This window comes from Mesoplodon densirostris, chromosome 18 (genome assembly GCF_025265405.1).
Source record: "Mesoplodon densirostris isolate mMesDen1 chromosome 18, mMesDen1 primary haplotype, whole genome shotgun sequence".
NCBI classification, from domain to species: domain Eukaryota; kingdom Metazoa; phylum Chordata; class Mammalia; order Artiodactyla; family Ziphiidae; genus Mesoplodon; species Mesoplodon densirostris.
The window spans coordinates 4,576,106-4,589,214 of record NC_082678.1 but is presented as its reverse complement, the minus strand read 5'-3'; the positions used below and the strand labels follow the sequence as shown (position 1 = coordinate 4,589,214).

The following is a 13,109-nucleotide window of genomic DNA, read 5'->3' as shown; positions in this document are numbered from 1 at the left end:
GGTTCCCAAATTCAGGACAAAGACCAATTCCTGTGAGAAAACCTCCAGGTGACACAAGACATATCTGTCAGGTCCCACCTTCCAACCTCAGCCAAAGTCTTGTGCTTAAGCCCCAGCTCTAGGAAATGTCCAGTAAAAACACATGAACTCCAGCTGTGATCTTGGAAGTAGGCAAGATTCTAACGTCCTCTGACCCTCACTGACCTTGACATCGACTTGTCTCGGGGGGTCAGCTCAGGCTTTACGGTGCCCCAGGCCAGGCTCTGGGATCAGCGTGGGTCCGGGGCTGGACGAGCCCATTAGAAACCTCCGGGATCTGCCCCCACTGCCCCGCCCCACCACACCACCAGGACCCCTGCTCAGACCTTCTGTTTCCAGCCTCTGGTCTGCCTCCTCCAACTGTTCATCCATTGTGATCTTGGGGGAACTTTCCAAAATGCAAACCTGAGGATGTTACTCCCTGGCTTTAAATCCTTCAGAGGCCCCCTATCCTCTTCAGCATGAAATTTCAAACTTTTTTTCCCCCCGCAGCAGAAACCAGCTTCATCAGCCCCGAAGGCTATGGAATAAGAGGTCACAGCCCTCAAGAAATGACTGAAGTGACCTCGGTCTCTTATCACCAACTCTGCCTTTAATCTCTTGGGCCAAGTCACCACATCTAAGCCTGCATCCTGCAATAGCCGCCTAACTCATCTCCCTGCTTCCGCCCTCAACCTTCTATTGCTGCTTCTCAATGCAGCTGCTAGAGCCATCTTTTAAAAACACAAGTCAAACCCTTTACTCTGCACAGCTCACCAGTCACAAAGGCCTTCCTAATGGCCTACAAGTCCCTGCATGACCAGACGTCATTCCCTGCTCTCTTCCCCTCTCTGGTCACCTTGGCCTTCCTGCTGATCCTTGAACTTTCCTAGAACATTCCTGCCTCAGGACCTTTGCAATTGCTGTTCTCCTCCACCACTCATTCCTTTACTTTACTGAGAACTTTGCTGTTCTCTCCCCTCCTCATTCGGCTGTCTTTTTCTTCACAGCTTATCTCTGACCTTTTGTTACATACCTACTTACCTATTGGCTTTCGTGTTTGTCTCCCGACTGGAATGTAAGCTTCAAGAGGGCAGGAAGGTGGACTTTTAGTCAGAGCCAAATCCCTTCAGTCCAGAACAGGCTTAGTGAGTACTGGAAGGACTGGCTGGTCTATCTGGAACCTTATCCTTCACACGACCTCTCCGGCCCACCTGACACCCCAGATAGCACTGACAATTATTCCCTCGTTTGTGTGGCCAGAGCCTGAGGCCCGATCAGGCCACTTATCTCAAGCTACTTTATTTCTCGGAGTATTGTCCCTCCTGCTTCTACAGGAGCTACTTTGAATTCCAAGGCATCCGGCACAGAGGAGCTAAGCTTGGCTGCACCGTCACTGCGATAAGTAACAGGACTTACAGACCGAACTTCAAGTCTGAGGGCCGGTAAGCCTGATCCCACCCCACCTCCCACTTTGCTCATTAATTTATTCACTAAATTGATGACTGCCCGCTTTGTGCCTGGCTCAGAGTAGGTGAACCAAAGAGACACTGCCCTGCCCACATGGAGCGTCAAGTCCAGTGGGGGTCACAGTCAGAAGATGACAAACCCAGAGACCTGTTTTAAGGTGGAAAAAGTGCTCTGAAGGAAACCAGTCGGGCGGAAGGACAGACACGTCAGGGGAGACCCACTCGACACAGGGTGGTTTGGGAGGGTGCCTCAGAGGCAGGGGCAAGCTGAGATCTGAAGGACCTGGCAGGTCGTCGTCATGGAGACTGGGGAGCAGGGCGCAGTCTGGAGGGCCCCGAGCAGAAAGGTGCTTTGTGTGCTCCCAGGTAGCTGGCGTAAGGAAACGTGGGCCGGGAGCTGGGTGGACGAGACTCGCCCAATGTACAGCTATGGCTGGAACACAGGGTCCCAATCTGCCCCCTATACCACACTTCCTTTCTGCTCGAGAGGCTGAGACCCCTGTTATCTGCAGATGGCAAGGGAGCTGGGGTCAAAGGTCAGGGGATGCCAGGCCTCCTGGGTGGGTTTTCTAAGGGAAGTCCAAGAATTACATCCAGGAAGTCTCCCCTAGGCCCACTCACCTCCCACACCTCCTCTCCCCGCAGCCAGGGCTACTCACCCCGCCCCCGCCTGGGGCACTGCGCTGTATGGAGACCGGGGCTGCAGGCTCCTTGTAGCCACCGTAGGACTGGGCTGCCTGCTGCTGCTGGGGCTGCTGGTAAACTGGAAGCCGGCAGGAGACGGGCTCAGAAACTGTCTTGCCAAAGCCAGCCCGCTCCCTTCTCCCACGAAGCCCATGCCATGTATTTCCACCGCCCATCACCTCACTCAACCGCCACGCTGCTCAAAGGCTTCTGTCTCTGTGTGCACATTTGCTGGTGCCGCGAATTCTGCAGCGGGGGCTGCGTCTCCCCCCATGGCGCTGGGAGCCCAGAACGAGCCCTGACCCTGGTGCTTGTGCCCTCGGTAGGGATGGGACCTGGGGGTGTGTGTGTACACGAGGCTTCCCTCTCACCTCCTCCCCACCCTGTAGCCGGCCTGGTCTCAGGTCGTCTGCGCGCACAGGCCTCACGCTCACCTGGGGCGCTGGTTGGGATGTGGTGAGGCTGCTGCTCCTGGGGCCGCCGATAGCCAGTGTCCTGGGGATCTCGGCGCTCCGGCTCCAGGCCCTCACCCCCGCTGGGGCCCATGCGGCTCTTCTCAAACTCTTCGTGGTATTTTATCTGCGGGGGCAGAAAGTGCTGGGTGAAGGACCCAGAGCAAACCAGCCAAAGCTCCCCTTCCGCTGCCACTCAAGATCCGGGGACGGGAGAGACTCCTGGAGGTCTCCAGGCAGAGAGAGCTGGGTTCTTGTTGGGGGTGTACCAGCTATGGGCCCGTGAACAAGAACTTAACCTTGCTACACCTCCATTTCCACTTTACAGGGGTTGCTGAAGGATGCAATGAGATAGTGGAGGTAAAAGGGCCACGTAAACTAAAGCACCAGACAAATGTCAGTGGTCATTTTTCTGTGCCTGTGGCAGGGGCTAGGGCTACCCTGCTTTCACACTGGTCCACAGCAGCAAAAGCAGCAACTCCTGTTTATTGAGCACCTACTAGGTGCCGGGCACCGTGCTAGGTGATCTGCATCACACGCTCGTTTTACCTTGACAGAACCTACAAGGGGGTACAGTAGAGTCGCCATTGAACAGACAAGAAGGAAACTAAGGCACCGACAAGTAGCATGAGTTACCCATGCTCACGGAGACTCCAGAGACTGTGCTCCTAACCAGCAGGCAAGTCTGCCTCTTGTGGGCATGACCTCGCAGAGTTCTGCTGAGGACCCTAGCCTGCAGGGCAAAGAAATGCCAGGCCCTCCCTTGAGGGTGGGTTGGTATCTAGAAGATGAGTTCCTTCTCTCTTCAGGTTCCAAAAATGGGCAAAAAGAGGCCTAGAGAAGCCACACACCCCAGGGTCCTCAGCAAGGGCTGGCTGAACACACCAGGACCCAGAGCTGTGTTCTTAAGATCTGGTCTTCAGACTGTCTGCTCCCAACCCACCTGAGCTGCTTGTTAGAATGCAGGTTCCAGGACCTTCCATAGAATCTACAAAATCAGGGCTGGGGTTTTGGAACATGCACTCTTTTTTTTCTTTATTTCTTTCTCTCTCTCTCTCTCCTTCTTTCTTTCTTTCTTTCTTTTTTTTTTTGTGGGGGGGACTATGCACTTTTAAAAGATTCCCCCAGGTGAGTCTGAAGCAGGCTCAAGTTTGAGAACCAGTGATCTAGAGCAGAGATTGGCAAACTCTGGTCCACGGGCCTGCAGCCTGTTTGCTCACGGCCTGCGAGCTAAGAACGGTTTCTACATTTTGTAATGTTTGGAGGATGGGGATGGGGGAGCGGGGGGAGAATTAAGAGGAATAAGATTGGTAACATGTGAAATTTCTATGACATTCAAATTTCAGTGTCCAGAAATAAAGTTTTACTGGAACACAGTCTCACCATTCATTTCCCCATTACCTATGGTTGCTTTCATTGCAGAGCTGAGTAGCTTCGACAGAGGCCCTTCGGCCCATAAAGCCTAAAATATTTACTATCTGGCCCTTTACAGGAAAAGTTTGCTGATCCCCCCTTGCCCAAATATGTTGACTGCATATTCCTGTTGGTAAAATCTGTTTTAGCACAATCCTCCCAAATTGGATCTATTTTATCAATTACACACAAGCATCACTTTACAAATATGGAATGTCTCCTGTAAAACTTACACCAAAAATATGAATAAAACAAAGGATGAGATGAAAAAGAACCACCTCCAGGAGTTCTAGGGTTTTCTCCCTGTACTCCCAGTGGCATGTAGCCCACACCCCACCTTGAGGACCCCTAGTGGGGTCTATTCACTTTTCAGAGAGGATACTGGTGGGGAGGAGGCAACCAAGCAGAGGTGGAAGGCCCATGGTGTGTGTGTTCCGGGATCACCGGGCGGGGCCGGGGCTCGGGGAGGAAGTGGGACAGAGAGTGACACAATAGCTCCCCCTCGCCCCCCAGAGGACACCTGGAAAGCAGGACACAGAAAACTGGTCCTGGGGCTTCCCTGGTGGCACAGTTGTTGAGAGTCCGCCTGCCAATGCAGGGAACACGGGTTCGTGCCCCGGCCCAGGAGGATCCCACGTGCCGCGGAGCGGCTGGGCCCGTGAGCCATGGCCGCTGGGCCTGCGCATCCGGAGCCTGTGCTCCGTGGTGGAAGAGGCCACAGCGGTGAGAGGCCCGCGTACCACAAAAAAAAAAAAAAAAAATTGGTCCTGTCCTGAGCAGACCCAGGCCTGAATTCTCTCCAGGCCTTGGACCAGAAGCCAGTTCTCACTTCCTGTTCACCAGGATCCTGGCCCGGGGCTTCTCCCAGTGAAAAAGGGGGTGGGGTGAGGGGACAGGGAACGGATGGGGGCAAAGCCTGCCCCGTTTCCCGGAGCAGAAGCAACGAGCGATCCTGTGCCCCGGAAGCCCCTGCCAAGGCCTGATCCAGCGGTCCCAGCCCGGGACCTCCCATGGGCCAGCCCCTCCCACTTTCTTTGCTGCCTTCTCGCATCGGCTTTGCGAGCAGGGCAGAGTTAACACTGGGCCAGGCAGGCCTGACACAGGAGTAGCTGGGCTAAAGGTCTGCGGGGGTGGTCGGCTGGGACCACCCACGTCGTCCCGCTGCGCTTCCAGCTGTTCACTGTCGGGGACGCACTGCAGCCCAGGCCGGGGGAACAGGTGGGGCAACAGCGCAGCCCAGGACGGGCCGTCTGGAGGCCGGGAGGACCGGCCCCCTCCTCCCGCTGCCCCGTCCCTCCATGGCCGAGTAGGGACCCGCGCCCAAGTGGCGAAATAAACCGAGCCCATTCCTGAAGGGGAGGCCGCTGGCCCTGGTCAGACTGAAAACCCATCGAATCCCTGAACTCCCACAAGGAAGAGCACCCACGGGTGAAGTTCAAAGACACGGGGCCAGTGCCCTGCTCTCAGATTCCTAAGACAAGGGCAAAAGGTGAGTGTCCCTGAGCCCCACTCCCTTGGTGACCCCGTCCTCTGGTGAGCAGTCGGGGGTGGGGACAAGGAGAGGCCTCTAGGCTCCCAAGGCAACTGGCCTTCTGACTTTTGTCCTGGGGGGTGGGAAAGGTCAGCTTCCCTTGTTTACTGTCTGTGAATGAAAAGAGGCCTGACTCTGGGAGCCGATGACTAGGGGAGGGAAAGTGCACATGTGGAGGCCGACAGAGGCCTGCACCGGGCCCTGAGGGAGCCAGGAGGTGGGCTGAGGGGCAGGTGTGTCCCTGGTGCCGGGGCCCAGCTACCCCGGCTGACAGCCCACTTCTCTGGGTACGGCTCTGTCTGTGTTAGTGAAGGGGTGACTCTCTGAGGAAGAAGGCATGGCTGGATCCCAGGCCTGGCACCATCCCCTTTTGTGTCCTACACACTTAGTCCTTCATCGAGAGCTGCAGTGTCCCTCCCACGCCTCATCCCTGGGGTCATGAGCCCTTCACTTGCTCACGTGAGCTTGGAAGAGTCCCGTCCCCTCTGGGCCTCAGTTTCCTCATCTTAAAAAGAGGTTACGGGGCTTCCCTGGTGGCGCAGTGGTTGAGAGTCAGTCTGCCGATGCAGGGGACACGGGTTCGTGCCCCGGTCCGGGAAGATCCCACATGCCGCGGAGCGGCTGGGCCCGTGAGCCATGGCCGCTGAACCTGCGCGTCCGGAGCCTGTGCTCCGCAACGGGAGAGGCCACAACAGGGAGAGGCCCGCGTACCTCAAAAAAAAAAAAAGGTTACGGCACCACCTGCTCCCACGTGGTCTTGAGGCTCCCAGCTACCTCTAGGAACCTAGCCAAACTCTAGAGCTGAAAGCAAGTATGGACATGTGTGCATTTCCACAAGTGGCTGATGGGATCCATCTTGCTCCTTAAAAAGCCACCCCACATGCGTAAATATATATAAAATTAGGGCCAGCTGATCCAGGTGGACAGGGTAGTGGCAGCCTCCCCACCATCGAGGCAGGAACCACCTGTTTATCGTAATAGTAGTAACCTTGACCTTTGCTGAGCTCTTCACATTGAGTTCTCTGCACATAATCTCCCTTGGCCCTGACAATAATCACCCTAAAAAAATAAGTCGGAGGGCTTCCCTGGTGGCGCAGTGGTTGAGAGTCCGCCTGCCGATGCAGGGGACGCGGGTTCGTGCCCCGATCCCGGAAGATCCCACATGCCGCGGAGCGGCTGGGCCCGCGAGCCATGGCCGCGGAGCCTGTGTGTCCGGAGCCTGTGCTCCGCAACGGGAGAGGCCACAGCAGTGAGAGGCCCGCGTACAGCAAAAAAAAAAAAAAAAAAAAAAAAAAAATAAGTCAGAGAGGTACACTTTAATTCCTACTTTACAGAAGTAAATGAGGCTCAGAAGTTAAATGACTTTCATTACTCAGTCAGGGCTGAGGCTGGTGACACAAGGACAAAGCCACAGCTGCACAGGCCCTTTCCTGGGTCAGGGTGACCACATGCCCACGTCTGCCCCTAGTCCCAGTTCATATCTTCTGGAATAGATATGAATAGCACTGCCTTTCACTCTCAAAAGGGATGATAATCACAAGGTCACCCTAACTTTGAGAGAAGGGGTGCCTGGCACTTGAGTCAGGAGTTGCAGCGCAGAGGGGAAATGGACTGCAAAAAGCAAGGCTGCAGCTCCCTTCTGCCCAGCCCCACCCGATAAAATTTCAATCCTCTCAACTTCCTCTCCCTCCCCTGCCCAACAAGCGAGGAAACTGTTATTACTCTGCTGATCAACCTAGTGGTCTGAGAAGCAAGGAGGCACCTTAAAGGGTGTTAGCACATTCCAAAGGGAAATGAACATTTTTCAGAGGCCAAGGCCCTGTCTGATCCCTCCCTGTTCCAAGCTCAGCAAAGTTCGAATCGTCTAAATGCCCTGAAAAGGTGTCACCATAAGCTCAGAAATGTCAGCAGAGCCCTGGTCTAAAAACTGTCCTGGGATCCCATGGAAGGATGCCAGGCTGTAACTGTGCCCATGAGATCCAAGTGCACATGGGTGGAGGGACCCAGGCCTAAGGACCCTCCCCACTCATCCAAGGGCCCTGCCAGCCAGGACTCCAGGATGACTAGTTGAGGGTCCATTCCAAACCTAAGAAAAATGCATTTTTTCTGCTAGCTGATGTTCCGTTTTCTGAACCCCTGCCCTCCTGATTGTGGTGGAAAACAAAGGTCTGACTCCACACTTGCTTCCACATGATTCTACATCATGACCAAAAAGGGAATTTCAGGCTTCGAATGGAATAGTCAACTCACCAGCCAGGGCCTGTTTTTTTCTAACAGTGCTTCCGTTTGTTGCAGTCCTCTGTGGTGCCCTTATATGTATAACTCATTTCCTTTTCTCAGCCAGCCCAAGAACAATGTATCACTGTCACCCCCATTTTACAGATGGGGAAACCAACACTCAGGAGGTAGGTAAGGGGTGGGTGAGTCCTAACATCAGCTCCTAGTTCTCAACCACCATGTTATGCTGTGCTCCCTGTGAGAGACTAACACGATTTTGTTTTTAAAACAACTGTAAATCTGTGCTCGATTTCATTAGTAATCAGAGAAATGCAAGTTAAAACCATGAGATACCACTACACACAATCAAAATGGCTAAAATGAACAAGTCTAAGGATGTAGAGCCATGGAAACTCTCATCACTGCTGGCGAGAGGGTAAATCAATACCACCGCTCGAAAAGTAGTTCAGTGCTATCTGGTAAGGCTGAAGGAACATACGCTCTGAGATCTGGCAATTCCACTCCACATTAACACTAGGAAATATGTATGAAGCTGTCCACAGCCATAGAAGCAATCCAAATGACCATCAACACCTGAATCAATATAAGCATTTTAAATGGAATGCTATACAACGACAAAAAAGAACAAACTACAGCTGCACGCAAACATGTACATGATTCTTTAAACCCAATGTTGCCCAAAGGAGGCAAGACACAAAAGAATAGATATGTTCAAAATTGGGAAAAACAAAACTATAGTATTCAGAAATGCATAGTTGGGGGGAGGGGTAAATTAAGAGTTTGAGATACATATACACACTACTAAATATAAAAGAGATAACCAACAAGGACCTACTGTATAGCGCAGGGAACTATACTCAATATCTTGTAATAAACTATAAGGGGAAAGAATCTGGGGGAAAAATATGTATATATAAAACTGAATCACTTCTCTATACACCTGAAACTAACACAGAATTGTAAACCAAGTATACTTCAATTTAAAAACAAGAAAAAAAATTACATACTAAAAAAAGAAAGCATAGCTACATTTTAAAACTGTAAAGAAAAGAACAGCAAACGTTTTCAAAAATTAAACTACAGGGTTGTCCAACAAGCCCACCTCCGGGCCATTTGACTCTGGAGCTAGAATTTTCTTTGACTTTACTATTTACTACTGATTAGGCCTGGACTATAAGGAATGAAGCTTATTTAAGGAATATAAGCTACTAATTATTTCTGACTGAAAGAAATTCAAAGGATTTCTGCCTGTAGCAAGGCTATCTCCAAAGCTTGTGGTTTGGGTTTTTAAAATAAATTAATGTATTTATTTGTTTGTTTTGGCTGTGTTGGGTCTTCATTGCTGCTCACGGACTTTCTCTAGTTGCGGAGCAGGGGGCTACTCTTCGTTGCAGTGCGCAGGCTTCTCATTGTGGCTTCTCTTGTTGCGGAGCACGGGCTCTAGGCGCCCGGGCTTCAGTAGTTGTGGCACGTGGGCTCAATAGTTGTGGCTTGCGGGCTTAGTTGCTCCGTAGCATGTGGGATCTTCCCGGGCCAGGGCTCGAACCCGTGTCCCTTGCATTGGCAGACAGATTCTTAACCACTGCGCCACCAGGGAAGCCCAAAGCTTATGGTTTTATAGTCCTGGAGGACATTAACTAGTTCTGCAGCTAATGGCAGAACACTAACTAGTTCTGTATCTAATTATATCCAGTGCTTTCTTTCACAGACTAGGCATCACCTCTGCCTGTCAGATGCTCCAGCTGGTTCCTCATAATTAAGGTAATTATATGATAGGTACTCACTGCATGAGAGTTACGTTTTTTGTTGTTGTTTTTTAACACTTTGAAAACTCTGTTTTGACAGGGCTGCTGTCAGGCTCTGCTTCTTGACTTGCATGGTGAGTACACACACAGGTGTTTATGTGTTACACTTCACAGAAAAAGGAAAAGTTAAAAGACCCAAAATTGTACACAGAAAATCAGTATATAAGTAGATATGTAGATAAATAAAAGCTTCTCTGCTTGAAGGCTGTGGCTCCCATATAGGGACCTCAGCAATTAAAGACTTCCGTCCATTAGAGCCATCACAGCTGGTGACCAAAGGCCAGGATAAATTTCAGCTCACAGCCTGCGGTCCTGGCCTCTCACCCCTTCAGGTGCCTTTAATGAAGACACAATTACTAAACAAGGTCCTATTGTACAGCATAGAGAACTATATTCAATACCCTATGATAAACCATAATGGAAAAGAATATAAAAAAAAAGAACGTATATATATGTATAACTGAATCACTTTGCTGTTCAGCAGTAATTAACACAACATTGTAAATCAACTATACTTCAATTAAAAAAAAGAAGACACAGGGCTTCCCTGGTGGCGCAGTGGTTGAGAGTCCACCTGCCGATGCAGGGGACACAGGTTCGTGCCCCGGTCCGGGAGGATCCCACATGCCGTGGAGCGGCTGGGCCCGTGAGCCATGGCTGCTGGGCCTGCGCGTCGGGAGCCTGTGCTCCGCAATGGGAGAGGCCACAGCAGTGAGAGGCCCGCGTACCGCAAAAAAAAAAAAAAAAAAAAAAAAAAAAAAAGGACACAAATACTCACCACAGATATCTAACTAGCACCTTGCTCCCTAAGTTTTCCAGACATTCTCAGTACTAGACAATGGCCTAACTTTTCAGCCAAACTTTAGTCCATGTCCCTTCTTTAGCCACAGTGTAGAAAGCAGACAAGTCTGCCTTTAAATTAATAGCAATTGACAATATTTATCACATGCTAAGTGCTTGATATTTTCCTCGCAAATGAGGAGTCATCTGACGTTAACCTGGGAAGTGAGTGACAAGCTACATACAGGAACGCTATTTTGGATACAAAACAAAAGGTGTGGCTCTAAACACCATCTTTCCCAAAACTCTTCTGGAGGAGGGACAAGTTAACAACATGGTTTAAAGTTCCCTGGGGGGTTCTGGGATGTGGCCAGGCCTGGCACCTCTGGTGAGGCTTTTTCAAGCTCTTGGTGACAATTCTCAAAATTCAGGTAACCCAGGGAATGTGTTAAAAATGCTGGTTCCTAAAAAAGAAATTTTATTTTCTCTTTAATTTTGTATCTGTATGAGATGATGGCTGTCCCCTAAACTTACTGTGACAATCATTTCATGATGTAAGGCAAATCATTATGTTGGAAAGCTTAAAGGTATACAGTGCAGTATGCCAATTATAGCTCAATAAAAATAAAAAGGAACAACAAAAATAATTTTAAAAATAAAATGCTGGTTCCTAAAAAAAGAGAGAGAGAAAATGTTGGCTCCTGGGTTCTGCTCCCAGGTGGCCTGGGGAGGAGGCCTGTGAGCCTGCATTTTCAATCAGCCTTTACAAGTGATTCTCGTCCAGCTGTTTGGAGGCCCACAGTTGACAGACTAACTGTACTTGCTAAAACCTAGAGTCTTCCAGCATTGTGGTCACACGTCACAGGTTCCAGCTAAAGCTGCAAAAGCAGAACCAGGTCAGGCTCAAGTCACTTCCCCCACCTCAGAGCAGAGGACAATCAGCTAATTGCAGCCCTGTGGTTAAAGATAAGATGTTATCGCCTCAGGTGTGAGTGTCTTGGCCAGAGTGAGCTCTGTTACCGGGGCTCCTCAGACATTAACACCTCCAGTAACTAGTTTGGGGGGGAGGGGGAGGGGGAGGGGGGGTGCGTGCAGGTGCAATAGGCTGCATGTGAAGTATTCTGGAAGCCTTTCTGAAAGGGAGGCAGGGATGACTGGGCTTGTCTCCCTTCTTCTAAAACCCCTAGGCTGGAAGCAACGAGTGAATGTGCTGGTGGTTGGGTTGTAGGTGGGGAACAGGTATCCAAGATAAGACAGTCTTCACAATGAAAAGCCACAGAGGCTAAAGACTCAAGATTCCAGCTTTGTGAGCCAACTGGGTCTTCCTTCTATTACCCGTGGCTTCCCCTCCCTCCCGTTTTCCATGTGGAGAGCTGAGACCCACACCTTCTTTCCTCCGGCTTTACCCTTTGGAGGTCCGGGTACCAACGGGCAGGGAAGCTCTCGGGTGTGAGGTCAGGCCCTGGCTTATAAAGCAGCAACTGAGACTGGCCTTTTTTTTCCCCGGCGGGGATGGGGGGCAGCGCAGCAGGGGAGCAGGTAGGGATTGCAGCCCTCAGAGGCGTCCTAGCCCAAGGGAAGCACTCCATTCCCTCAAGCCATGAATTTCAAGCTGCTGGTCAACAACCTAGTTGCGAAACCCACTTAGTTAAGTCGGCAACCAGCGTCTTTCACAAACTAAAATAGAACAGAAAATATCCGAATGCCCTTTAAGCGGTAAAGCACTCTTTCCTGGAAGTTTTGATTCTGTTTCCCTTAAATAAATCAGCAGGCCTGTTCGGTGGGTCACGATGTGAAATGTATTTCATACTGCAGGTTGCTGTCAAAGCTTAAAAGTCATGGTCTTGGGCATGGCAGGTTCTGACGGCTTGGGCCCTGGCTTCTGACATCCACCTGAGCCACTGCCGGAATCCACCCTAAGCACGGTCCAGCCAACTTCTAGAAGGAGTGACCGACCAAGGAGGCCGGGCGGAGGGCTGAGGGCTGGACGCCGGGTGGACCAGCTAACACCCAGGCCCTGTGCCCAGTGACACGGGCAACTTGCCAACCCCTTCCTGTTCCAGACATGAAGACAACCGCTTGCCCGGTCCTTTGTAGGACCCTGTGCGACACGGGTCTGTGGCCCACGTCCTGTGCTTGTGGTTCACAGTGGTGCCCCCCTGACCTCACGTTGCCCAAAGCCCCTTAGGCAGCCTTCCCACAGCCCAGAGCCACACAGGCTGCTGGTCCGTGGCTCCACCAAGCAGGGAACTGAGGCCTGTCCCCTGGCCACAGGTGCCATGGGGCGCAACGACCCACTGCCCACTCTCCACACCCAGCCCTGCCATGGCCAGACACTGGTCACCGCCCTGGGCCCAGGAGTGCCAGGCCAGGGGGTGCAGGGCCAGCGGGCAAAACCGGCTGGGGTTTTTACACAGGAAGGAAGAGCAAGCCGAGGTGGGGGAGGAGGGGCGGAAATGACTGCAGTGTCAGCACCCAGAGGCAGACACGGGGGAGGCCCGCCTCTCCCCACCCCTGCCACTCAGTTTTGACCTTTGTGCTCAGACAAAACAGCCAGTCTGGACCCTGGCACTCACCACAGCCAGGGGTGGGGGGGATTTTCAGAGAGAGTAAGGGGTACGGGGGTGATTTAGCATAAAGGCCCTCCCTGTACACCCCCCCAAAAGTCCAGTCCTTTTAAGGGGGAAATACACTGTGGGCAGAGGGTATCAAAGGGGGA

The 13,109-nt window shown here is 51.8% G+C and overlaps 1 protein-coding gene across 2 annotated transcripts in view; it reads right to left on the bottom strand.

Annotated features, from left to right (window-relative positions):
- Nucleotides 1–13,109, bottom strand: part of LASP1 (LIM and SH3 protein 1) — a 40,384-nt gene that overhangs the window by 3,608 nt on the left and 23,667 nt on the right. For both annotated transcript variants that reach the window (XM_060080883.1, XM_060080884.1), the window contains exons 5-6: nt 2,606–2,750; nt 2,147–2,250 (exon numbers count right to left, since the gene is read on the bottom strand). In XM_060080883.1, the coding sequence (XP_059936866.1) occupies nt 2,147–2,250; nt 2,606–2,750 (249 nt within the window). The remainder of the gene's footprint in view (nt 1–2,146; nt 2,251–2,605; nt 2,751–13,109) is intronic.